This window comes from Gymnoscopelus braueri, assembly GCF_963280865.1.
Source record: "Gymnoscopelus braueri genome assembly, chromosome: 4".
In the NCBI taxonomy this organism is placed as follows: domain Eukaryota; kingdom Metazoa; phylum Chordata; class Actinopteri; order Myctophiformes; family Myctophidae; genus Gymnoscopelus; species Gymnoscopelus braueri.
In genome coordinates, this window is record NC_137605.1 from 27,330,206 (window position 1) to 27,358,172 (window position 27,967).

Here is a 27,967-nt window from a genome sequence, read left to right on the forward strand (position 1 = left end):
AAGTCTTGATTGATTACATGATCAATGGCAGTATGGCATGGATTTAATCAAAACATTGACACTTTGTCTTCCCCCTTTGAGCTAATCTACCACTGCACATCCTTTATAGCCCCTCTTCCCCTATGGGCCCCTCTTCCTCTCCTTTGCACTTGTCCTTGATCTCTTACTTGTTCCATTCTTGCAAACATCAACTCAGAGGTGACACTTTTATGCATACTGTGTAAGGCCTGTTTGTGTTTGTTCATTCTAAAAGGATACAGGGTTTTCAAGTGGTGAATCCAAAAACATTCCTTTGTGCCAGTAATTCTTCAATATTCCCTCCTCTGTTTAAAACAGACGTTTTCAATACCACTACATTCTAAATCCTTTCAGCATTTGACCTATTGTATGTTATTATGTTATGTGTGATATACTGTCATTGTTATTGCTGCTGTTTTGTCCAGGTCTCCCTTGTAAAACAAATCTCACATCTCAAATGGAAAGTTGAGTCAAATAGAAAAAATAGGAGTGTTCAGAAAGCTCCAAACCACACTCTGCAAAGAACAGCACAAAAAAAAGAACAGCGCTTTCACTTTGTAAGTCGCTCTGGATATATAAGCGTCTGCTAAATGCCCAATTTGTAATCGTAGTTCTACAGTTGTACTGAGCAACACAGGAAGGAAGGTGATATCTTCATTCAAGATGTTTACGGTTGTCTTCTCTATTTTGCCTCACTCTTTAATCTGGAAGAAATGTGTGCATTCTTGGATTTCTCTCTACTTACTGTTCTCAGGTGAGAATTTAGTTTAATTCTTAAAATCTGCAAAATCAGCAAGTTGGGTGGAATTACAAATAAATATAATGGAAAACTAGAATAAATATAATGGAAATATAATGGAAAACTAGAATAAATATAATGGAAATATAATGGAAAACTAGAAAACTAGAATAAAAACTAGTTGGTCTACGCCAAGCCGGGTTGCCTACCCAGGGCCTGCAAACTTTGGTTATAGCCACTTGGAATGGGATCTAAAAAACTAACTTATACACGATTTGTGTGAGTTTTGGATACAATCTGTAGGAGTAGTAGCAAAAAGTGTGTTTTGAAGAAACGATTCCAGCCCTCAGCAATGTGTTGAAGTGTTCCTGAGCAAGACAACTCCTAAATGCTCCCCGAGTGCTATAACCAACGGGTGCTCACTGCTCCTTGGATGGGTAAAATGCAGAGGACAGATTTCATGTAATATGTGCAAATATACAGTGACAAACACTTCAAGGTGTGGAGACCAAATTATTATATATAAGTTGTGTCATGATCCAAGGAATCCAGCAAAAGAATATCTTGATTGTAAGACCTATGTTCAAGAGTTATAAGCCAAAATGCTGCGTCCACTCCTGCAAACTTTGGAAGCCAATCTTAGCTAATCAGGATGGAATATGAAAACTATTTCCAAACTGAGTGTACTTTAGACTTTCTAATTACTGAATGAAGCCTTTCTTGCCTGTTTTGCTAGTCAATAATTTTCTACTGAAATTTATCTAATTTTCCTGACCATTTCTGGTTGCTTTTTTTCACTGTCTCTGCCTGTATGTTGTCAATGTGATATCAGTCCCAACTCATCATACAATATCTATTATCCTGTGTATCCCCCATGTAAAATCATTGTGAAGTACAATAACAACATTGGTTAAACATTTTATGTATGAGTAATGCCTGTGTGCGTGCGTGCGTGCGTGCGTGTGTGTGCGTGCACTCGTGCACAGGGGTGTCTCAGCTTTTGTCAGAAGTAAGAAGGGGGCTCCAAGGATAAATGGATTGGAACCACATATTTAAGTTATATGAAGCGTAAATTTTAGTACCTCAGCCCATGGCTTTCATCATTGATTAGTCCCGTATTCATCCATCCCACTCTTTCAAAACACTGACATTATGCTTATTCACTCAAAAATTGCATTTAATCTCATCATCAGTTATTTTTATTTCTGTGCTGCAACCCACCCACTCAGCTGTTACAGTATCTCATAGTCTCAGTGTAACATGTTTTACATTTATATTCATGGCTCAAAAACACTCTCATAAACAAAGACACAAATACAAATATAACAAAAAGAAATATAGAAAAACTAAATTGCCCACAACATTTGGAGCAAGACAGGAGACAAAGTTTTAAATGTTTTTCTACCTTCAATACAATATTATTGTCTCCGCCAGGCCGAAAGGCATGGCGAGAGAGTATGTTTTGCCCCCCCGTCCGTCTGTCCGTCCGTGTGTCCGTCCTTGTCTGCGACCAGCTAATCTCCGCCACCGTTGGCCCGGTCGCTGTGAAACTGCACACACACACTCCCTGGATGTCCCAGCAGAACCTCTGCCCCACATTTTTCAGATCAGGCTGTCATAGCGCCACCATGAGGCCGACTTTTGCAAAACACATTTTTGGATATGACTCCTACAGATTTTCTCCAAAAAACACGCAAATCAGTACGAAGCATGCGATTTCCGTGACATTTTCCACGTAGATTCCCACTTGGCCCAGAAAGAAATGCCACTTGAAAACTTTCCTAACAGCCTCATGGTGGCACTATAATAGGCCGATTCACGTTTTTCCCTATAACTGCACCGATCTGCGTGAAACTTTGCACGCACACTCCCCAGAGGCCAAGGAAAAACATCTGCCCTGCATTTTTCACATCTGCTTTTTATAGCGCCACCATGAGGCCGACTTTTGCAAAACACATTATTGGATATTACTCCTACAGATTTTCTCCAAAAAACACGCAAATCGGTACACAGTATCTCTATAGTCATGTGATCAACACGGATCTGTCTGATTTAGCAGATTCCATCCTGATTGGCTAAGATTGGCTCCCAAAATGTGCAGGATTGCTTCATTTTTAACACAATGCCTAAAATCATGAACGAAGCATGCGATTTCCGTGAAATTTTCCACGTAGATTCCCACTTGCCCCAGGAAGAAATGCCACTTCAAAACTTTCCAATCAGCCTCATGGTGGCGCTATAACAGGCCAATTGACGTTTTTACCTATAACTGCACCGATCTGTGTGAAACTTTGCACGGACACTCCCAAGAGGCCAAGGAAAAACAACTGCCCTGCATTTTTCACATCTGCTTTTTATAGCGCCACCAGGAGGCCGACTTTTGGAAAACACATGTTTGCATATTACTCCTTCAGATTCTATCCAAAAAACAAAAAAGCAAATCAGTACACAGTGTCTTTATAGGCACCGCTGGCCCGGTCGCTGCGAAACTGTGCACACACACTCCCTGGATGCCAATTCAGAACCTCTGCCTCAAATTTTTCACATGGGCATGTTATAGCGCCACCTGGAGGCCGATTTGTGCAAACTATTTATTTTTACATTACTCCTACAGATTTTATCCAAACTTCATGCAAATCGGTACACAGTATCTCTATAGTCATGTGATCAACACGGATCTGTCCGATTTCCCATATTCCATCCTCATTGCCTAGGGTTCGCTTCCAAAATTTGCAGGATTGGTCCGTTTTGAACAAAATGCCTCAAATCATGAACGCAGCTTGCGTTTTTTGTGAAATCTCACAAACACATTCCCACTAGGTCAAGGAAGAAATGCCACCCTTTTTCACATTGGCCTGTTATAGCGCTACCAGCAGGTCTAATTTAGCAAAACACATTTTTGGAACAAAATGCCTCAAATCATGAATGCAGTGTCCGATTGCCGTGAACGACCTAAGAATAAATGCCACCCTTTTCACATTGGCCTATTATAGCGCCACCAGGAGGCCACAATAACGTACCTGACCTGGCGGAGACCTGTGCTCCGAGGAGCACTTTGTCTAGTTGGCTTTGTAATGCAGCACAGAGCAGTTTAAGTACATTGACAGGAATTGGTTACAGAAATGTACAGTAAAAGGCTCGTTTCCTTTTCTTTCAGTAACAAGCGGCCTCATGTCTGTCAACCAGGCCCCTGTGGTTGTGACTGAACTCGGTCACAGTGTTACCTTACCGTGTGAGTTCTCTCACTCCCCTGAGGATAGTGTGACCAGCACTATTTTGTATTGGGAGTTTGCAAATTCTACTGACCAAGCTACCTGGCCCAGATTATGGCCCATGAATAAAAAGGTAAAAGAATATCAGGAACGTGTGGAACGCCTGGGCCTGAACCAAAGCTCACACAACAAGTCCATACGCCTCAGGAATATCCAGTGGCAGGACAGTGCTGGGAAGTACATATGCAAAGTTTCTGTTAAAACAATCCACAACACTGAGAGGAAGAAAGGAAATGGCACTATACTCAGAGTCTATGGTAAGATTACCTTCATTATCTTACTACTTATTTTGTATCTCTTTAGTTTCATGTTTGTAACATAATTTTTCGTAGACATTTTGACTGGTTAACGTAATATAATATAATCTCATTGTTGACAAGAAATCATCCATGGAAACACTACATGCTCACTTCTGCTTGTTTGTTTCAGATACCATGCTCTTCAACACCACCGGTGACAATGTTGACCAGCTTAGATGTGACATAAATGTGTCTCAGGATCCTGGCTTTGTCTTGTCTGTGGCTCATGGTGGACTGATCCAAACCGATGACAAAGCCCAGAACAACCATGACCCATCTCTGCCCTATGTTAAGCTTTCTGTGAGCATCTCTCTGAGGAACACAGGAGAATATGAATGCCTGCTCAACCTGAACAGCAATCTGATACTCAAAAAGATCTTTCTTTTGTCTGCCAACACCACTTTTGTCTCCTCTGGTAGGAACCTTTTTACTACATTGACTGATAAGCTATTTAATGTACTTGTCGCACACAACATGGAAGATTAACTGGTAAAAACATATTGTATTACATATATTGCTTCATTCCAGTGTATAAACTTCAATGGCCCTGAATTAACTTTGATAATACTGTCTGTGTTAGTATCTGATATGAAATATCCCGTATAAATCCTGACAAGGGAAAAACACAATGTAAGTAGATATGGTAAAAACACAGTTGTTTGTACTCACGTTGAGTTTTTATATCCCTACCGTATGTTGTAAATTCCATGTAGTACTACTTACACTTGCTTACAATAGTTTTCCCTATACTGCCACTGTAATGACCATTTGACCTGGCAGCAGCCTGAGGGATTAATGGCAGGCAAATGAATGTAATCAATGACAACTATTTTGACACTGCCCCCCAACCCTCTCCTCAGTATAACATAAGCCAAATGTACCAGGTAAATAAGGTCAAGGGGCTCCAATTTAATGTACAGTATGGTGACAATGACGTTCACACCAGTGGTTTTATGTTTCCAGAGGAGCAGGGGATGAACCCAGAGCCATGGCTGCTATACGTACCTCTCCTCCTGGTCCCACTCACCATGCTCCTGGCCCTGCTTACAGCCCTGCTGGTATGCACACGTCGGGCAAATACATAGCCTTCAGGTGACTAACAACGCGGACTTGAAGCAAACCAGGAACACCTTCTCATGAGTGTTCACATACCGGTATGCACAGAAAATAGCTGAGTCATGGTCTGAGTCTACCTCAGAGGCTGAAAGGAACAAGTTGTAAAACACCATGAGAGGATTTTTTTTTTAAATGGGTGAAATTCTCGGTCTTACAAGCTCCCATCATTTGCAGTTTCAAGACAAAACCCATCAGTAGATATTTCAATCCCTTCAGTTCAAGATTTGTTTAGGAATGTGAATGCTAGACTACTACTGCTGGTTCTGATTATGAGCATCATCTCTGGAAATGTAAAGGATCTGCCCAGTGTACTGTATAGGTCCTTGGATAATTCTTCTAAAGTGTGAAAACCTTGTTATTTGAACAAAGAGGGCTGTGCTTTGAATCATTAATCACATGAAACTTAGTATTCCTATTCTAGGGGGCGAACATCCGGCGTAAATAACAGATCTACAACCTCACAACGTGTCACACTGTGATGAGTTGGTGAGCTTGTAGATCAGCTTTGTTCTGTGAAGAGATTTGGTGTAGACAGGAAAAAAGGAGGTGACCAATAGTATAGGCCCCTGGGGGTCTATGGCCAAAATATAGGGTTTAAGTGGTTAATTGACGCAAGATTCAAGAAATATGTCACTCTCATAAACACATAAGTATGTGTGTGAATTTCTGGTGTGGCATTATCCGTCAGACTGTTCTAACCAATATATCTGTATAATACAGAGGTATAATATATGTACAACTGAACATTGAGAGATAATGTATAAAGTATACAAGTGTGTAGTTTGAGTCAGTATGTACATTGTGTAAACTGTAAAGTGTGATTTGTTAATAATAACTATATAGTGTGCAAAACAAATCAATATACTGTATAATGACAATTTAGGACTGGAAAAACATACGCAGAAAAGATACATGCAACATAAGGCTGGCCAAAGTATATAGTGCAAAAGCATAATATTGTGTGTAATAATGGCTATTGTTGAGTTATGATTTCACTTGAACGGTTACCATAGCTCAAACTGCTCATACTGTATTGCGTCTATGATTTATTGTGAACAAGAATTTCCACATGACTCATTCAGAAAGTTACAAATAAAAAAAGACGTTGGTTGTGGTTGTGATGCTCTATAGACCCAACTTGTGGTGTTTATTAGTTCCCTCTTCTCTGTTCTTCTTTTTCATTAAATTCAAATTACAACAATGTGTCAGACTGGAAGGAAAGAAGAGATTCAGGCAGCCCAGTTCTGAGGGGCCTACCACACAGCACATCAACAGTTTTCATATTCCAGTCAAGCAACGAGGTGTGGTGGCACGGTAGATGTGGACGCATACAGAGTCTGTTTCCATGGACAACTTGCAGCATGCGCAGCACGTACAAGTATAGCCTTTTCAAGGGCATGCATGAAACATTCAGCCTCTGCATTGGCCTGAAGCCACAGTGGAGTTATCTTCCTAATTCCTATCTCTGAAATCCAAGGCGTAGTATGCTGTAATGTCTACATATTCTGCAGTGTAGATGGGTGGGCCATTGTCTGTTTTAACCTCAATTGGAATTCCCAGTGTAGAGAATATTTTGTCAAGCTTAGGAATTGTGGACTGTAGAATATCTACCTCTGTATGCCTGCAGTATTCATCCAAAACCACCCAAAAGTAATCACCACAGGGGACTGGACCACAGTAAGCCACACCAACCTTTTCCCCACAGTGATGATGGCAGCCCAGACATGCAGAGGTTCTTTTGATTGGGCACAACATCCTGGGATGCAGCCAGCTATCCATGGTTTGGTTTCTACTTGTCTGTAAATACCAGGCAGGGAATCAGACTTTATCTCTGATGAACAATTTAGTTTTGACCACCCCCTGGTGGCCTTAATGTGCAAGTGATATTGCCCTGATTTGTAAAGAATGGGGGACAACAATCATTGTGCCTCGACACACTGCACAGTGCCATCAGTCACAGTCACTGTCAATTCATCCTTTATTTTCTAGAACTAGTGCAGCGTCAGAGGAAGCTACTTAGTACGCAGTACCTGTATTCAGAGTACTTGGAGGCAGTACAGGTCAATTATGTATGATGCACCAACCTGGAAAAGTTTGGGGATCTCCATATATGGAGACAAAGTGGACACAGACAGACAACACAGACACACAGAAAGGCCTTTATTATATTATATACAGGTGGTATATAATAGATACTGAGACCTAGCATTGCCCAGGTTATTTTGCTCAAGGCCAGTCTATGATGTCAGAAATTGTGTAAAAACGCATTAAACATATTGGAAAGAAAGAAACGGTTGTCTAACAGTGCTGAATTGTGTGTATGATCCGCCCACACAGCATGTCCTTATTTGGGCCTGATCCGGCAGTTGGCCTGGCTGCCCGCCACAACTTAAATATTTATATAGGCCTCCCTAGACATTAGAGCAGCAACATTACTCCGACATAAAAGCCTGCTTTTCAGACAGCAGTCCCCACTCCTGCTTTAAGGAGTCCAATGACTGAGCACAGTAGGGGTCAGCATTTGCTGCATCGTGAATTTCAGACAGTGTCATGGGACAGCATTTTGCAGTAATGAAGTTCATATTCTCAGTTGTTGCTTTTTTCAAGCATCCATGAACCAAGAGCCCATAAAGAGCTCATTTTAATTAAACACAAGAAACATGACATGCATTATACAGCAGCTTAAACATTACAAACCCTGAACACATTTGTACTACTAGCCATGCTTTGCTGCAATAACAGCTTAAAGATTAAAGATGTACCAGCTTTGCACAGTATTTGAGTGATTTTCCTCCATTTTTCCTGGCAGATTTGGTTGTTCAGACTGATTAGAATTAGCTTGTAGACTGCAATTGTCCTACCACAGAATCTTGTTTGGATTGAGATCTGGACTTTGACTTGGCCAGTGTAGGGCATTCATCCATCTTTATGTTGTGCTTGTTGAGGCATAAGCAGCATTAGGTTTGCGCCACACATAGCACTTTTGGTAAAATAGTTATATCTTTGTCTCATCTGACCACAAAACCTCAGTTGCCTCACATCTTAGCCTGTTATGCTTTCTGACAAACTCCAGATGTGGTTGGATCTGTTTTTTTCTTGAGTAATTCTTTCATCCCTACAGGCCAGTTTTATGCTGAGCTCTTGATAAGGTTGACTGGTGCCCTTCACTCCACTCTCGCAGACTGAAATCTGTTGCTTCTACAAAATTATTGTTGGCTTCCCTCTCTCTTTGCTCAGATGTGGAGTTTTGATGAACATTTCTTCACTATCTGTCCAACAGTGCTCACATCAGTTATTTATTGTTCACAAAATATCTTCTAACACTAGACACGCACGCACGCACGCACGCACGCACGCACGCACGCACGCACGCACGCACGCACGCACGCACGCACGCACACACACACACACACACACACACACACACACACACACACACACACACACACACACACACACACACACACACACACACACACACACACACACACACACACACACACACACACACACACACACTAATTATTTATTTGAATCCACAAATTAATATGAATTTACAGGGAAACAAATTGAATGGGGTTAGACAGTCATGGACACCTAAGGACAGATAATAATAATAATAATAATAATAAACTTTATTTGTATAGCACCTTTCATGACATGAAATGCAGCTCAAAGTGCTTTACAGAGCAAGAATACAATTACAGTTAGATAGCACCTTCTCCTCCACAGACAAACTGCCTTTAACAGCTGAAACAGAGCAATATTCAGCAAGTTGTTTGGCTTTGCTCTTTGTCATGACAGCGATTGTCAGCCCACTCGTGGTCAGTTTATATACATGGCCCAGGCTTCCAAATATGAGTTTGCATAACGTACATCTGTAAGTTTGTTATGATTCTAAGTATCTGTTCATCAGTTGGGAAGCCTGGTCCATGTAGGCTACAAATGAAAAACAGCTCACTTCCATAATGAGGACCTCCTTGTGACTGCCTGGTGTCAACAAAAACATCATCAGGTGTATTAGACACACACACACACACACACACACACACACACACACACACACACACACACACACACACACACACACACACACACACACACACACACACACACACACACACACACACACACACACACACACACACACACACACACACACACACACACATGACACAGGCAATAAAAACAGTTACCATAACAACAGCTACATACCTCTCCTCCTCCTCATCTCACTGCTGCAATGCATCACTCACTCTATTCCTCCTCCCACAGACATCATCCTCCCCCATCATCATCATCCCCACAGGCTGATCAGCGCTGGATCCTTACACTGGTCCATACAGCCTCAGTTTCACGTCTAGGCTACAGTTTCACGCCGCGGTCACCTTTCCCCAAAAAGGAATATATCATGGATCTTGGACAGACATTACATTTTTTCAAAGCGCGTCTGCATCTTTAGCAGCGACAGTAGAAGGGCTTTCTTTTGTTCGAGTACAAACATTGAAGCCACGCTTCGCCTCAGGCTGCAGCGGAGCAGAGGTTGGTTGGTGCCGATGTGACGGAACGGACCATCTGACTGACTGGGAACAGGAATTACCACCTTAAACCATTTAATGGGACAAGACTTGAGCGATACTATCACAAAGAAGAACATATGAGAGAAAAGGATTTCTAACGAGATTTTCAATAGCATTTTTAAGTAGCCTACACTAGTGGAGCAGGAGGTTTTACACCATATCTGGGAAATCATTGACAAACGGCTGCCAAGTTGCCAACCAATTTATTTAATTAGGATAAAGTGTCCGGATTTTTACACTCGTCCGAGTTGATTGCTTTCTTATTGGTGTTCTAGTGTAGTTACACATAGGCACCTCTTGAATGCATCATTTCATATTTCACATTTTAAAACATTGAAAAATACTTACTAGCCTATTGATTATTTACTGTAGGCTATGCCGTTTTATTTAATTTTCTGATGAATGGCATTTCGGACCGATGTGGTAGAAGGCTATGATAACTGGTCTGGACAAGATAACAAATAATCCGATATGGCGTAACCTCCTGTGTGCAAGGCAGGCATATTATGTAAATATATATTGTTTTAATCTGAAACCAACTGTATAATCATCTCAACGTAGCCTACAAGAGACTGTCACTAGATCACTGCATATGCCATATTTCAAGAGGTAGGTTACATGGCTTATGGTTCTGTTATAGAAATAAAACTATAATATTGGTGGTAATATTGATCTTTTTAGCCTTTCCCATCTTTTTCTCATGTCATAGTTAATGTTGAAGGAAGGACAGGAAAGTGTTACAGAATGTATTCAAGTAGATATAGACCAATTATTTGTTTACCAACATTGAGACTGGATGCACAGGTGATTGTTTCATGCAATCAATTCTCAACCTGTTGTTTCGGGGTGCGCAACCCTCTCTTGTGTGTTGGCTAGTGCTGCTTAGCGAGACCTGACAGAATGGGTTTCATTTGCAACCAGTATGACGCTTGCAACCAGTGTGACGTTGTCTGTTAAGGGGTCTATAGGTTAGTCACTGAGTTTGAATTGTACTTCACTCAAGCTCCGTTATTATGCACAGATTACACCAGATCCTGTAACATCATCCTCAATCTCATCAGCCTAAGAATAAAACCCTGTAATTTAGAATCATCAAGCTGTAATTTAGAATCATCAAGTGCTGCATAAAACTAAGGGTGTGTCACTCTAGCACCTTCTCTGGTGGCGGATTATAAATAGTTTAACAAAGGCGGAAGGAGAAGCATGATATCTGAGGCCCTGGGGTGCCCCAGTGGTAACTCTACACACTCAGAACAGTGCACACAGATTCCCAAACTGAAGCATCTGAATTACGGATTCTCTCTGTCCAAGTTGAGTGGGAGTGTCACCAACCACCTGCCACATATTTCTGGTGTGAAATTGCTGATAATAAGCTTGCATGCCACACCTTAACTCCACCTTTTACTACTGGACTACTTCCAGTGGCAAGTGAACACTCTGTTGGCATAAAGTAAGAGCAAGAGAAATGGGGGGGTGATAAGAGCAAGAGAAAGGGGGGGTGGGATAATCTGACAGTGACCCGAGTGTCACCAACAGCAGACTTGAAGAAAGAACGGACCTCCTCCATGACCTTTCTATTTTCCGGGGTGGGAAGTGGAGGGTGGGTGAGAGTGGCTTAAGTATCTCTGAAGTGAAAGTGCTTTTTCTGTGCTTCCTCTTGTTGCTCTCGCACACCTGAGACGCACAGACCTCGCCTCATGTCTGTCTCTGCATTTTCCTCAGCATGAGAGTGTGATCGTGAATGTGTGAGAGGGTGCAAGAGAGCGTGTGTGTGTTCCAGCAGCATCGAGTGCGGCCAATCCTTCCCCCAGTGAGGATGTCTGAAGTCCGGCTGCTGCTGCTGCATCTGACCATTCTGGTGCTGCAAGGTGAGTGGGGCAGTGGGTTTGTGTGTGTGTGCGTGCGTGCGTGCGTGCGTGCGTGCGTGCGTGCGTGCGTGCGTGCGTGCGTGCGTGCGTGCGTGCGTGCGTGCGTGCGTGCGTGCGTGCGTGCGTGCGTGCGTGCGTGTGTAAACATTGACTATGTGCTCATATGCATTCATTGTATTCATTTGTGTGTACTGTGTACACATGTGTGAATATTTGTGAAGTACATTTCCCTTATTGTGCAGGGTTGTTCACTAAAAGCTTTAACCAGGTGTTCTCATTTCAAAGCAGAGCAGTGAGATAAGGCCATGTGGCAGAATCTAAATTGAAGCAGTACTCTCACGTACACAAACACACACATGCAGAAATACAAATATGCGCCTTGATTAGTATTCCCCGAATGTCATCCAGCTAACGGGAATGTCGGCAATAGTTCATGCACATTTAATCAACATCTTTCAAGCAAAAAACACTTAGCCATATATCTTGCGTTCATTTGCATTTTAGCCAGTGTGGAAAAGCTTAGCCTGAACAACAGCCTTGAGTAATAGTTTGTTTGAAATTCCAAGCCAGTAACATGGCATCTATTCCTGCTAGACAGATCAGTGCAGTTATAGGTAAAAACACAATTTGTGTTTTTACCTATAACTGCACCGATCTGTGTAAAACTTTGTATGCGCACTCCCTAGAGGCCAAGGAAAAACCTTTGCCCTGCATTTTTCACATCTACCATATAGCGCTACCAGGAGGCCGACTTATGTAGAACATATTTTTTGATATTAAGCCTTCAGATTTATCCAAATTTCACACAAATCGGTACACATGATCTCTATAGTCATGTGATCAAGACGGATCTGTTTGATTTTTCATATTCCATCCTGATTGGCTACGATTGACAAAATTTGCAGGAGTGGCCTGTTTTGAACCAAATGCCGCGAATCATGAACAGAGCGTCCGATTGCGGTGAAACTTTGCACGCACATTCGTGCTACATTGAGGAACAAATGCCACCCTTTTACATTGCCCTATTATAGCGCCACCAGGAGGCAGAATTTTGCTCAACAATTTTTTAAATATTACTCCTACAAATGTTGTCCAAACATCACGCAAATCGGTAAACATTATCTCTATAGTCAAGTGATCAAGACGTTCTGTCCGATTTTTCATATTCCATCCTCCAAATTCCGAACATTGCTGGCCCACAATAACCTACCTGACCTGGCGGAGACCTGTGCTCCGAGGAGTACTTTTTCTAGTTTTGATATGCATTAGGCCACAGACCTACATTTGATACCATTACAGGTCTGTAACTGAGAGTGTTAATTCATCATACTGTGTTGCATGGTGAACACAACTTTGTCAAAAGCTCAATTTGATAATGAGCGACATAGTCTTGTGACTAAGTATCAATAGACTTCCCGTATTTTTCATCTGAAATCATATTTAGACTCAAGACAAGCCCAAGACTGTTATGAAACTCACAATGCTGCCATTTGTAAACACAATGACTATACATTTACAATAATGCGATTAAGTGTGTGTGTGTGTGTGTGTGTGTGTGTGTGTGTGTGTGTGTGTGTGTGTGTGTGTGTGTGTGTGTGTGTGTGTGTGTGTGTGTGTGTGCGTGCGTGCGTGCGTGCGTGCGTGCGTGCGTGCGTGCGTGCGCGTGCGTGTGTGGACCTCAAATCCATATTTTGCTCCATCCGTCTCCATCCTGCTCAGCTATTAGATCTACTAAATCAGAGCAGCAATCTCATGCACTTTAAAATCAATGTCAATTTGACTGAGAGTGTAAACATGGATCTGTAGGGGGTCCATTTTTACACTCAAGAGTTAAATTGACATTCAGGATTTTACAGTGTAGGCAATAGGCATACTGTAAGTGCTCCTGCCTTTGCTCCTCATATGACATACCATAAACCATCCCGATCAATGGACTGAGTCACCCCTCCAGTGCAAAGGCTCATAAAACCCAGTGCGGTTAATTGAGAGCCTTGGTGAAGGCAGCCGCATCGACATAGAAGCATTTAGGCAGCAAATGGTGGAAAACACAAATTGACAGCAGAAAAGGTGGTCAGTGATAACCGGATACTGGATATTGCCATCTTCTTAACAAGGAGATATGTCTCGTCAATTAAGCCAAACTGCCAAAAAGGCCAACGCCATCTGTTCATAGGTCATTCTTATTTAATATGTCTTATGTAGCTAATGTACCAAATTTGATTTTTAGAGTTTCTTTAAGCTCCCAATCACAAGGTGACAGCGTTGTGAGCTTGGAGATCAGCTATTTTCGCCAAAGAGGTTTGGTGTAGAGGGAAGAAACAGGGTGCCATGGATAGATCCCTGGGGGACCCCGGTCAATGAAGTACAGTATATACTGTAGGGTATACGTGGTTAATGACTTATGTCATCATCACCGTATACAGTGCTTGTACAAGCCTCTGTTGTAAGCCTCTCTGTCATCATGTTGTAGAATGGATGGATCTATATTGGTGGGTGGTGACTAGCAGCAGGTGGTCCAAACAAAGGCATCTTTCGAGTGGCCTCCGATCTCAAGAGGAATGTGAATGCACAGATGATCTTTCAATCAGGCCCCAATTGTGGTTATTGTAAGACTATGCAGTATGCTTCAGTGGTAGAGTCTAATGTCATAAACGCCATTTAACTTAGACATTTAACTCTATCATTTTGATTGTCAGATCTAATAAATCGCCACAAAGGGGATGTATCGTACGTCACTAATGCACTTTAGTGTCGTGATCTAATTGCATGCCATTGCTGCATGTCCCTTATTCACTAACTCTTTCTCCTATTCTCTCCGCACGCACACAGACACGGACAGACGCACGCACACACACACACACACAAATTAGCCTTGTTCCTCCAGCTGTGGCACAGAGGATAGGAAGGAAGTCCAGGGTGCCTTGTAGCTGATGGAGGGGGGGAATTTAATTATGAAAATAGGGCTGTGAAGACCTCCAGTGTCATCAAGATAACCATGTGACAGAGTATGATGTACAAATTAAGTCAATCTGCACTGTGCTAAAAGGAACTCGTCCAAAATACAGCTCTGTGAATTGTTCAGTAAGAGACAGAATCCGAAAGAAAGAAAGAAAGACGGGAAGTAGGAAAGAAACAATTAAGGAAAGAACGAAATGACGAAATAAATTTGTGTTTTAAAAGCGTCACTCTCTAGAAAAAATATATGTTGTCAAGCAAAAAGTGTGAATGTAATGAAATGTTATGCACATAGAGCACAAGAGCTTTGGTTAAAAGGCACTATAGAAATGCGGACCACCTTTCATTCTTATGGAATTAATCAATCAACATAAAAACATTTTATTTTATTTTTTACTGACACCAAAAAGCTAATTACTATTCACTCTATTCTACAGTATATTTGCCTAAGCAGCACAGGAGTGCTTCTTAAAGTCCAGATTGAATGGATATTCTACAGTATATTTGCCTAAGCAGCACAGGAGTGCTTCTTAAAGTCCAGATTGAATGGATATTCTACAGTATATTTGCATAAGCAGCACAGGAGTGCTTCTTAAAGTCCAGATTAAATGGATAGGCAGGTGGAACAGAATGTTGAAGTGGGCTTGCCATAATAACAAACATGGAGAATTACAGTTGAAGATTGATTGATGGGTGGATGTCATGATATTATTGGTTGAAATTGGTTGGTTCAAGCCTACAAAATACATCATATTTTGTTTTGCAGAAAGAAAATATTATTCGATTTTGATATAAGACTACAAAGATTCTTTTTTTTGGGGCATTATTGTTAAATAGGTGCTTGATATGAAATAAAAGGGTTAAAAATATATTTTTCATTTAATCTTGATTTTAAAAAGGAAGAAAGTCGTTCTAGAAGGACATACATGGCATGCAAGGAATGTGGTATCCAAATAAAGGAAGACAATGCAACTTCATCTGTGAAAATAAATACCTACTGTCTATTTAAGTTAGAAGACCCAGACTGTTGAGATGTAAGAGATGTAACATGGATAAACGAAAGATGACAATGCCCATTTGGAGCTCAGAGTCAACAAATCCCCAAGCTTGTTGTTGCTACTGCTGTCACTTCACTAGATGTGACAGCTGTTCTGGATGTGACAGCTTTGTGGAGTAAAATGGAACAGACCTACTGTAGACCTACTCACTCCAATGGAAAGTTCCTTGCTCGCTTGCTGTCAGGGGAAATGTCATGGATGCTTGGCATTCCCCCAGGGTGTGTGTGTGTGTGTGTGTGTGTGTGTGTGTGTGTGTGTGTGTGTGTGTGTGTGTGTGTGTGTGTGTGTGTGTGTGTGTGTGTGTGTGTGTGTGTGTGTGTGTGTGTGTGTGTGTGTGTGTGTGTGTGTGTGTGCGCGTGCGTGCATCTCTACTTGTCTGTCCTGTATGTGTGTGCGTGTCCATGCATGCGTCACTGTACACAGGTGGCAATCCCAGCATGGAAACGGATTTTGTCCTCATCTGTCTCTGAAGTTGGTTCAAGCAAACAACCTCCACCCTATCTGTATGTTCCTAGGCATCTGAGTCAGCTAACCCGGTGGTGATGGGTTATCGTTTTGTGCAGCTTAGGTTATAAATCTTTCGTTTTTGGCTGTGGCAGTCCGAGGGGTATATACTGTAGCAGATATGAGGGATTAGCCCACACCCCGCCCCATCAGTAAAATCTCCTAATCTGCAGTTTGTGGAATATCATTGCATAACCCTGAAAACCAGTCATCCACAGATTAAGCAATGGATTTGAATATTGCACGCTGTGTGTTGTGAACACTCTATCCTTAACCTCTTTCTTTGTCGTGCCTTCACCTGTCCCGTCTACTCAGCTTGCTGGTTCAGATCCCACTTCCCTCTCTGTGAGCAGTCAATATACCAGCCATCTCAAACCCTTATAGGCGTTTATATGCATGGAATATCCAAGTTCCTGTTTCAATCTGTGCCTTTCTATCTTTACTGTACTTTCTCTTTCTCCATAACTCCATAACCTCTGTGTTTTGCTCTCTTCGTGTAGTGTAAGTTGATGTGATGGAATTGTCTTGTAAGCCTGGATCAAACAGTTTTTGCAAAAAAAGTGCTTGAGTTATGAGATGCAGTGTGGGGTTTTTACAATTTGGACAGTAAGTTGTAAAATGGACTTTTATGTAAAGTACTTTCTAAGAATAAATGTACGTTCTAGTGATTTTAGAAAAGCTTCCTGTGGACAGGTGTTGAACATACACTTTAAACAATGCATCTGGTTTTGTCCAATGTGATTGTGATGTCCATTGTCCATATCAAATAAAATAAACATAACAATGCCTGAACCTTCTTGCGTTCTAAAAGGAATACTTTGAATTGTTTGCAAATCCTGTTTGCCTAAGAGCTGTTGTGTTGTGTTGTGTTCTTAAATTTCTCCTCTCTGCTCTTCCCTTTCTTTGTTTTCTCTTCTCCTCCAGTGCATCAGAAACCTCGTCCCTTCTGCCTCTCCTTGCTTTGGTAGAAATAGCTATAATAGTTATAATAGAAAGTCTATTCTAAGTCTTTCCTTCTTTCTCTTCCTTCACTCCTTAAGTCAGATTTACTTCATCGCACGGCAGTGTCACTCACCAAAAATAACTCAACTTGAAAATAGTTGGTTTCAGCTAGCGTAGTAATAGTATATGTTAGAAGTAAATACTCTCTCCTTGTCTGCCCCCACTTCTCTGGAGTGTAATGATGCAGTCTTTATCAATCTCAGCCAAACTACGGATGATTTTTCAGAGCCACCGTTCCTCTGACCAGTTTTGCTATGTGTTTCCTGCCCCTCCCCTCACCCAACCTGCCCCCTCCCATTCTTATGAATCAAATCAAAAGCGTCCACAGAGGACAAAGTTGAAAATAGCACAAGATCATTGGTTGAGATCGATGCTGAGGCCTCAGTGGGAACAGCAGGGTGCAGTGTGAGAGAGAAACTCTTGGAGTTACAGGTGTGTTTCTCTATGGCCGATGAGCAGTTATGTGTCATGATGATGATGATGCTGATGACATATATAGACTCAAGCTTCTATATATGAATTTAGCTCAGTTTCTGGAGGAAACGCTGCAAGGAAATGTAGAAGAGTATTGCTCACTGCAATCTGTTTATTTCCCCTCAGTTTCTCAAGTGAACAAAAAAGAAATTGTCTAAATATAAAACACCCCTAAAACTAAAATGATGAACCAAAGTCAAGACAAACAATATCATGAAATGAGTGGAAATAAAAAAAAGAGTAAACGCTATGCCCTGTTCCATAAAACAAGCATGTTATGGCCCATGGGATTAAGCACGCAAATAATCACAACAATTAGCATTGTTTTGTAAAATTGAGCCAGTTTGCCTGCAAGTAATATGTTATTGGAAAACACAAGATCTTTTCCTTTTATCAGCATCCAAGGTTAAATGAAAAAAAAAGGATGATGACCATTGACCACCTAAAACGAAATCATTGTAGAAATAGAGGAAAACCAAAATGGCCCTTTCTAACTACATCTTGCCCATCCTTGTCATACTTTAGTTTCCCTGTGCCATGGTGCCTGCGTGGAAGTCGACTCGGCCACAGAGGCCGTGTACAAAGGAGGCTTCAAGATGGGCTGTATCTCCTGTAAGATGAGGGGAGAGGTGCCTGCGACCGCCACTGTTGACTGGTACTTCAAGGCTGTAGATGAGAAAGAGGACACTCATGTGAGTATAGCTTATTTCTCAAGACAGACTGTTCAGAGATGTGTTTAGTGAGTAGCCTCCTCACAAAGCTGCTCGTGAAGTTGTGGTGTGAAGTTTAGGCTTGTGGGGTTGGATCTGATATGAATTGAGAAAAACAGAATGCAATACATAAAATCAAAATATATAGTATATATATTTACACACACCCACACCCACACCCACACACACACACACACACACACAAATTAAAAGTAAATACATTTCTAATAAAAATAATAACCATATTGGTCCAACTCCACATCAGAATAGGCATTCAATGCAGATCACTCTAATGATATAACATCAATGCAGTGCACATAAACAAGGTAATGTTCCCATTTGGAATAAAACTTGGCCATTGAACCTATCATTGAATGTTTGATATTTCTTCTAGCTTCGGGTGACTCATAACATCATTAACCCAGTGATTGAAGGTCGGAGGAGAGTTCTCCTTCCACTTAAGTAAGATTAGCCTTCTTGCTAATAAGGTGGTAAATGCAACTACAGTCAACTGTTTACTACGCAAGGGATAATTGACGGCGAGCCGTCATTGTTGAGAAATAAATCCTGACAGGTTGATTAAACCCTGAGGCGAAGCCGAGGTAATGAAAGTATTCCATTAATTTATGCCAGGTGCGGCCGTCCGTCCAGCACAACACAGTCGCCTCGGAAAACAGGAAGTGTTGATCAAATAGAATACATTCTCAGTTACTGCATTGTCTATTTCTGCTTCAAATGTTTTCAAAAACATTCTTGAGAGCAATGTTTAGCTGTAAATGACATTGTGCGTTTGTTCACATGGCTGTCGTGTTGGATACGGCATCAAATCAAACAGCGCCGCCAGGTGCTCTGAGCCTTTGATTAGACAGAGGTCTGTTATTGAGCTCAGTGGTCATTATCCAGAAATAACACACCGCTGAATTCAGTGATTGACCAATCAGAATCAAGCATTCAACCAAGCCGTGTAATAATGACAGATATATATGGAAGAGGTGAATCAAACGCTTATGTTGTCTTTTCAAATGTAAATGAATGCTGATAGGTAGTAAACTCAGCTGTCTCATTCCCATGTGTCTTTCAACCAATTACATGACACCTGAAAACACAACTCAATAACAGGAGCCACTTATACACAGCTAAGTGGAACAGAGTTTTGTCGTCTCCTCTTCCCTTTTGGTGAAATGACTGCCATGCATTTATCATGAAGAGAGTGCAGTGCCATGCATCTTTCATGGCAGGCTCTTTTCCTCTATGTCAGCTGGAAAACCTTCTCATTGCCTTGCCTAAGCCGCAGTCCATTATGTCAGAGTGGATGAGAGTCTCATTATTGTCATTGAGATTACATTAATTTAGCAGAAAGTGCCGTGGTCAGGTCTGGAGCCTTGACCAGTGCTGGGTGAGTCGTCAGGAAGGATGAGTGGCTGGTGGGGTGGATTGGGGGAGGTGGTTGTGTTGATGGCTGTTTTTCTGTTCTTTTAACGTGGAAACTGAAACGCAAACTGCCTTTTCAGAGAGGGGGTGGGGGAGGGGTACCGATCGAGGCTGAATAGGGCGTGTGTGTCGACACCTGTACAATCGCCGTGAAATATGCCGAGAAACATCCCGACACCCAAGTGAGAAGCACGTGAAAACAAACACACGGCTACGAAAGCCTAGTCAGGCCTTTATCACACCCAGAGACAAATAGAATAAATAGCCAGAAATGAATGAGCTATGTGCTCTTCCACACTCCAGGAAAAGCAACACCAGCTGTGTGACTGTACTGAAACAAAACCCAAGGACAGGTGGGGATTAGATAGATCATTGACCCAAGATACCCAAGATATTGACACAGAGAGCACAGAGGTCACCAGTTAGGCAGGCAGTTAGCATTGCGACTCATAGGGGTGTGCCGATATATCGTCCCGCGATATATCGCGATACGTTTTTGTGACGATATGTATCGTTTTGGGGGGGAAATATCGTAAAAAAAACAATATTGCAATAATAATAATAATGGAAAAACAGAAGTATTTGTTTGCATTTGCTTCCCCCCCCATATATTTTCATATTAAAAAAGTGCCATATATCGTATCGTATCGATGTTGTGAGTCCAATATCGTATCGTATCGTTTCGTGAAACACCCCTAGTGACTCATGATTCAGGCGCCCATCACATCAGTTAAGAGGAAGATGCAGTGTTCACACGTCACCAAGGGAACAACTGGTATGTTTTCAGCTAAATGTAACAATTATTGTGGGTGTTTTAAAGAGTTGTATTCTTAAACCCCAGGAATTAGTTTAGGTTCTTGTCTTGTTTTATTTTGGATCCTCCTTTAGTTGGAAATGTGTTTACAGTGAGATGCTGTACAGTAAATGCATGTAGCCGTATCACATCCATATTGAATTAAATCGCTCTACGGCCTAATTAAATCAGAGCCAGCATCTTATAACTTAAATGATGCCAGATTATTTGCCTTTACTCTCGCATTAAGAAATTGTTCAGATGGTGAAATAATAAATTATTGTTTTGTGACCAATTGACTGTTCTTGACGGGTTTGACTTCATTTAGGAACAATACTAACCTGACTCCGTCAAATGGAAGAAGCTTGCGACACACATTTTGTTTCACAGCCAACTAATGCAAATTAGATTTCCGGAGGGAGGGGGGTTTACCAGGCTAGAACAATACCCAATTAACTACAAAGTCCAACATGTTTAGTCATTTTAGTTGACTAAATATATTAGACTTTGTACTAGTCTAATATTTACTTACTTACCGTGAACTCTTTTTTATAGCCTACCAGGTAGGGTATAATAAGAAACTCAAGACAGAGAGATATAGGGCAGTAGGCTTAGCACACCACGATGACTAACCATATGCAATGTAACAGATCCAAAACTTCTTTCTGGTAGATATACAGATATGAGTATGAGGACGGTGAAATCCTGGATGAACGTTTCTATGAGCGCCTGGCCTGGAACGGCAGCAAGCGGACCGACGGCGACCTACAGGACGGCTCCATCTACATCCTCAATGTGACCTTCAATGACACAGGAACCTACCGCTGCTTGTTCAGTCGCATCCTCAACTTCGGGACCTATGTGTACAACACCAATGCCACCAAGGTCGTCAAACTCAGAGTGGTGCCAGAACGTAAGCATTTGGGTCCCGGGGATATTCTCCAAAAGCCTTTTATTTTTATAGAATCCTACAATAGGTCTTTATACCACATATGTACTGTTGCAAAGGGTGTTGTATGTCAAACGTTGTATTTTTAAACATTCAAATGGCGCAGGGGTTAAATGACAATTGAATAAGTCATGTGTCTGGGTGAGTCAAATACTGTGTTCACAATGTCTTGGAAAGGTTTTTTTGATTTTAGGTTAAGACTTAGACAGGGGCCATTTTCGAATTGCAGCCTCCCGAAGGTGTATCTTTAGGGCAGTTTTGAAAGTGAGTAGGGTTTTACACTCCTTTACTCCTTTTGGTAGGGCATTCCACATTTTTGATGAATAGCATGAGAACGAGTTCATTCCCTGTGTTGAGCCAAATCTGGGTTGAACATGATTCGTGGAGCTGCCTCTGGTGTTATGATCGTGGACTTCATTAACGTTTTGGAAGTATTTTGACAAATACAGGGGGATCCCAATGTTGTGGTGTATCTTGAAGACCAGGCCCATAGCAAGTTGCTGTACTCTGTCCTCAACCCTAAGCCATCCAATCCTAGCAAAATGAGCAGGGGTTAGATGGGTTTTGTGATTGAGGCCAAGAAGTAGCCTTACTAGTTTGTTTTGGGATGTTTGGAGCCTTGTTTTTAAGGCCTTGGAGGTGTTGTGATACCATGAGGAGCATGCATAATCGTAATAACCTTGTATGAGGGCCCCTGCAAGAATCTTCAGAGTATTCTTACTGACTAGACGTCCAATCCTATACAAAAATCCTATACACATCATCAACAAATAGCTATATTTATAAAGGAGAAAAAGGAAAAACAGTGGCATTCTTATGACCCCACTTCCCAGACACAAATATTGACCACAAATGAGCTGAAGGTAAACTGTGTGTAGGAATAGGTATTTTTGTTTTGGTCCGTTTTCTCATTTCTGCACTCAAGATGGGATTGCTACCTATCTGTATGTTTGTATGCATGTACTCTTTTGGTATACAGTATTAACTGGATAATTCAAAACCAAGGGCACATTAATGATGGACCCACAAATGTGTGTGTTCATTACCGAACTCTTTGTCTGCTTATAAAATTGTATAATTATTGTATGATTATAACTGAGTTTCAAAAAAAGTCAAAAAGTAAATTCCGAAGCTCTGATGTGGCATGGTTGATTTGACAAGTTATGGTTATTAATGGAGGTGTCCACCAGAGAGTGTGGACCTTTACTGACTGTAGTATGCTGCCATTATTCTAGCCAGAGTAAAGATTGGCAACAATGTTGAAATAGTGACATTTCAAGCAGAACACTGTCCCCCTGTGGCCACGCGGTAGGACTTATTTGATCTGAAGCAACATGCTGGAGAACTTTAAAAAAAAAGAAGAAATATATATATATATATATATATATATATATATATATATATATATATATATATATATTTGAGCCATTCTATGTAGAAATTAGGCCCGTAACGATACAGTAACTGCATCGATTGGTTTTAAAAACGATCTACTGTATCGCTTTATTAAACAGAAAACCATCCTTTAATGCCATAAATATGTATACCCAGGCCAGCCTTCATTTATTTCTGTTACTTACTTACCGTGTTTTGGTTCATCTCTCTCTCTCTCTGTACAGGCACCCGGAGCATGGCATCCATCTTGTCTGAGGTCATGATGTACGTCACCATCATTGGGCTGCAATTTTGGCTTTTAGTGGAGATGATTTACTGCTACAAAAAGATATCAGCGCAAGGAGAGGAAGCCTTAAGAGAGAGCGCGTGAGTGGCACATTTAAACACAGCACTCTACATGCACGACACACAAAACATGCAAATCAAACATTCACATTCACACGATGATACAGACACACAAGCACACACAGAGGAATATACCCATGCAAACATACTGCATGTACACAAAACATGGACACGTGTAGACGCACAAACACACACATGCACACATACGCACATCCCTGCCAGCCTCTTAGCCGGGCCAGTCCTGTTCATTTCCAGATCACGCTGGGCCGTCCAAATGTCCTGACCGTCCTCCTTCCTGTTTCACCCTCGTTTCCGTCTGCATGCCACACTCTTGGAGTAGTAGATACAGAGCCTGTATCAATCTATTTTTTTAAAGTTTTCTATTTTCTCTTCTCTGCTGAAATGACTTCACACTAATGTTGTTTCTATTCACTGCACTCACTGGTTCTCAAAGTGGGGTCCAGGGAGGGGTCCATGGGGTCCCCAGCAAACTGAGGTTTAGAGACAGTTTAAACACAATGTAACCCTAATTTTATACTTTGGCTTTATTCGAAAATGGCAATCTACAAGCTCACAAGCTTGTAGATCTGCTATTTTATGATCATTTTGATTTAGGAGTCTTTGACATGAAAATGTTTGAGAACCACTGATTGTCTCAGTTTCATACTTTACTCATACTTTCATACTAAATTCCTCCACCTGCCTCTGTACTTTTCTCCCTCTGCCTTTCTCTCTCTCTCTCTCAGGGCGGAGTATTTAGCTATAGCATCGGAGAGTAAAGATAATTGTGCAGGTGTGCAGGTGGCAGAATAGCCCTGGTAGGTGTGGATTCTCTGTATGTGATTTCTTTTTTCAGATTTGTCTCTTGGCTGCACTTTCCTCTGTTCAATTATCTTGTTCGTGTGGTGGATACTCAACTGTAATGTTTACTTACTGGACATTTCTTAAGGCAGGCTGTTACATTATCTTTACTGTTTGCATTTGTTCAGTCAACCTATTTAAAAATAAATAAAGTATAGCATATTTATTTATTTACTGTTTTGTTTATTCCTTTTCTTTGAAAGAGCACATCACCCATTTATAACCTTATATTTTCATATAATTGGTCTAATGCTTATTATAAGATCATACAATTTCTATCTACTCACTTTGCGTCTCATTGATGGGCTGTGGACAGTTCAGAAACCTGTCTATAACATTATCCATGGTAATACCAAGCTAATAAAAACTACAGCCATTATTCTTGCATTAAGTAAAAAAAAAAAAAGAAAGAAAAAAAGTTAGAAATCTTGTTTGATGGTGTCACTGGTAGGCCTGTTTCTGAACTGTCCACAGCCCTCTTCTGAGACACAGACCTAGTAGACAGAAATGGTACCAGATATTAAAATGAGTGAGGACCAATTACATGAAGATTGGTTGAAAATTGGTGACGTGGTCCTTTTTTTTAAAAGAAAAACATGCTGTAGAGTACCGGTAGTTAAATTTTATTATTGTTTTGACAGTTTCTGTTTTTAACTTTCTTGCAGATCGAAAAAAAACAGATCGAAAAGTTTGAGGAGTGTCACATCTCCATCATCACTGCCACTCACTTCCGACAACCCTCTTCTCAACGATGGGGAAAGATGAGGACCACGCAGGACACAAACTCCTCTCACAGATTTTCTTCATGACTTTCTGCAAAAGAGATAGGAAGGATTTAATTGTATTCTATTCTCGGTCACAGAATGGAACTGAATTGGCTGTTGTTCAACAGGAGAGAGAGAGCTGTATATAGTTGTGTAATTATGCAAAGGTGATCTTCTACATCAACATATATTGATTATAGTATACATTGTATATTCACCACTTGCATGCTTAGAAAGCCTATCAAAACCACTGATGGCGTGTTCTCTGGATATAGTTTTTAGGTAGTTTCACTTCAGTTTGGGTCATTTGTTGTTAGTGTCATACATTTTCATCACTCAATACCTTGCGCAGTACATTGCAACCTTCTCGTTCGTCTTAATCAGATGTTTAAAAGAAATAATTCAACGTTAGTAGATTACACCCCCGGAAACTGCAAAAATATCGCACATCGCACATTTAGATTAGCGACTAGGAGGTACATTTTACCAAAGCACTGCAGTGGTTAACACTGCAGTGGTTAACACTTCTCAAGTCATGATTGTATGCATTTGTCGTCAGGTCTGGTTTAACAGCATCTGTCTACAAAGCACTAGTGTCAAAAAAAAAGGCATGGGTTTCCGAGGCCAACCAAAGCGTGACCTACTGTACGCTTTGGTTGGACCTACTTCCTCTCTGGGAATAAACTCTGACACACAAAGCACCTCTGTTCGCACATACATCATGAAGTCATTTAATGGAAATGCCACCGCAGTAGACTTTTTGAAATACCGATCATAATCATTTTCTGATTTTGAGTTAGTAACTGTTGAAAACCAATTTTTACAACAGAGTGAAAAGAAAGGCAGTATGTTTTGTATGTTTTTTCATTAATTCAAGATTTAATTATTCTCTAAATTACACTGAGTAATTAAATCTGACATCGGTACAGAGAAGTGACTTGCATAATTATTAACTCAACAATCTCAAACATTTAATAATGCCACCAGATTGTACTTTTCTTCATAGCTCTAAAAAAAAAGAGAAAGAATCCTTGCTTTTGCAAACAACTACCAAAATGTTTTGTCTGCTAATATGAATAACAGCTTTCATATACAGCATCCTGCCTCACAAGCAAAACATAGGGGCTGCAGTCAACGTGTGACTTCCTGTGACATTTGAAAAGACAATACTTACCGCTAACCACAACCCTGTGTGTGCCACTTGATATGTTCACTCAAGACCAAAAATTAAGCTTTAATTTGGAGGCATGGTAATGAAGCAGTAAGCTATAATGTGGCTTAACCTTCCTACAGATGTCTGTCTTAGAAAATAAGGGCTATAGCTGCCATGGGCAATTGTACCACAAACCTGTCCAGTGTTCTTCCTATAGGAAAGCCTATGGAAACATGTTAACACTTGACCTGCTCTTCCATAGTTATTAGGTAACTATGCAGGGACTAAGCAGGGAAAATGAATAGTGCTACATTAACACGTCAGTCTCTACTACTGCATTGCAATTAACTGCATGTATTGTAGGTATTGTAGGTTACTAACCAGTAAGTAATAGCAAACTATGAATGGGGTTGTTCACTATTATATAATGAATAATTAGTTAATCTCATAACACAGGCATACTGTGCCTGACTACTGGCTATCAGCCCTTTGTAATAACTAATGAAATACTGATTACATAATTTGCTCAGATATCATTACTATTGAGTTACCATGCTTTTCACTTTACAATACGATTCCAAATAAAGGACACAGTAACACCTCACTCATTATTTATATAATCAGTGTAAATATTAATGACAAATTAATTTCTAATTATTAGAACCGATATTTCTAACATAGGACACATTTAATATTTCTGTGAGCCATCCGTTTCTGATTGACCATGGCCTCAAAGGGACTTGAACGTATAACTACATTAAGTAGTTCATTGAGATGCAGAGTATTGACTGAGGAGTTAATGTAGTGCGATTAATTTGTCCCGGCATGGACCTGCTGAGCCGACTGACTATGGAACATGGGAAAGCTTTACATAAATCTTTACTACCTTTTCTCCACTTCCTTGGCAGGCAATTATTTACACTTGGCTATCACTAGATAGCGAAATATAACACTGCCATCTTGCATGCATAGGCCCTCAGACCCATTTTTAGGCCTTCAAAATGGGTTTTGCAACTACAACAACCAATTAGAGCCCAACCATCGCTCCAACCCATGGGGTCTAGAGCTTGCTTGAGGGAGGGTGAAACACCAGAGAATTAAATACTCTAATCATACTCGAGCTGCAACAACATTTTCCTGAGATATGTCTGGTCTTTATTACATTATCCTGCTGACCAAGCAAGCATGCTCTTGATCATTAGTTGCTCTCAACGGGGGGGGGGGGGGGGGGGGGGGGGGCCTAGCTACATTTTGATATTTAAAAAATATCTCTATATACCTAACTGTACATAGTAGAAATTCTGAAACATATGACAGACCATATCAGACCAATCATGTCTTAACAAGTTTTTTTTACATTGGTGTATCAGAAAAAAATCTTATCAAATGGGGATCTGTGGCCTAATCTGATACATATAAAATTGGTGGTCCTTTAAATGAAAACATTGCTCTGGATAACAGCCTACTTTGTCCCCGGATTTTCTTCAGCAAAGAATAACTGGTTTTCTCTGAATGTGTGGAGAAATGTTTTGCCAAAATGTGATCTAAAAATAAAGGTCATGGGAAGATTTTGTTTATAAGTCCTAATCCTTGCATCAGTTGTCACAACCTAATCAGATTAATTTTCCGAATAATCTTCTGCCATACGTTTGTGTGTGTGTGTGTGTGTTTGTTTTACAAT

At 40.9% G+C, this 27,967-nt stretch overlaps 2 protein-coding genes across 3 annotated transcripts; both read left to right on the forward strand.

The window, feature by feature from the left end:
- Positions 1 to 642: 642 nt before the first annotated feature.
- LOC308084303 (uncharacterized protein) lies at positions 643 to 6,512 on the forward strand. The gene is made up of 4 exons (XM_080426882.1): positions 643 to 772; positions 3,915 to 4,286; positions 4,459 to 4,743; positions 5,292 to 6,512. Exons 1-4 carry the CDS (start codon positions 682 to 684, stop codon positions 5,411 to 5,413), a joined length of 870 nt encoding a protein of 289 aa, XP_080283008.1. The 5' UTR covers positions 643 to 681; the 3' UTR covers positions 5,414 to 6,512.
- A 3,208-nt stretch (positions 6,513 to 9,720) lies between these two features.
- On the forward strand, positions 9,721 to 27,782 carry scn1ba (sodium channel, voltage-gated, type I, beta a). Of its 2 annotated transcripts, XM_080426884.1 has the most exons (7): positions 9,721 to 10,633; positions 11,747 to 11,892; positions 18,411 to 18,577; positions 21,492 to 21,732; positions 23,388 to 23,529; positions 24,255 to 24,326; positions 25,035 to 25,160. In XM_080426884.1, the coding sequence occupies exons 2-6, from the start codon at positions 11,766 to 11,768 to the stop codon at positions 24,319 to 24,321; spliced, it is 744 nt and encodes a 247-aa protein (XP_080283010.1). In that variant the 5' UTR covers positions 9,721 to 10,633; positions 11,747 to 11,765; the 3' UTR covers positions 24,322 to 24,326; positions 25,035 to 25,160. The 2 variants fall into 2 exon arrangements, with proteins under 2 accessions (XP_080283010.1, XP_080283009.1); XM_080426883.1 differs by lacking the exon at positions 24,255 to 24,326 and having other exon boundaries at positions 25,035 to 27,782.
- Positions 27,783 to 27,967: the final 185 nt, after the last annotated feature.

Excerpts from the sequence above, each read along its gene's own strand:
- scn1ba (XM_080426883.1), top strand. The coding sequence starts at position 11,766 with ATGTGTGAGAGGGTGCAAGAGAGCGTGTGTGTGTTCCAGCAGCATCGA. Across the intron at positions 18,578-21,491 it reads ATGAGAAAGAGGACACTCAT|ATATACAGATATGAGTATGA; the intron begins GTGAGTATAGCT and ends TCTTTCTGGTAG. Across the intron at positions 23,530-25,034 it reads GAAGCCTTAAGAGAGAGCGC|ATCGAAAAAAAACAGATCGA; the intron begins GTGAGTGGCACA and ends ACTTTCTTGCAG.
- LOC308084303 (XM_080426882.1), top strand. The coding sequence starts at position 682 with ATGTTTACGGTTGTCTTCTCTATTTTGCCTCACTCTTTAATCTGGAAG. Across the intron at positions 773-3,914 it reads TCTCTACTTACTGTTCTCAG|TAACAAGCGGCCTCATGTCT; the intron begins GTGAGAATTTAG and ends CTTTTCTTTCAG. Across the intron at positions 4,744-5,291 it reads CACCACTTTTGTCTCCTCTG|AGGAGCAGGGGATGAACCCA; the intron begins GTAGGAACCTTT and ends TTATGTTTCCAG.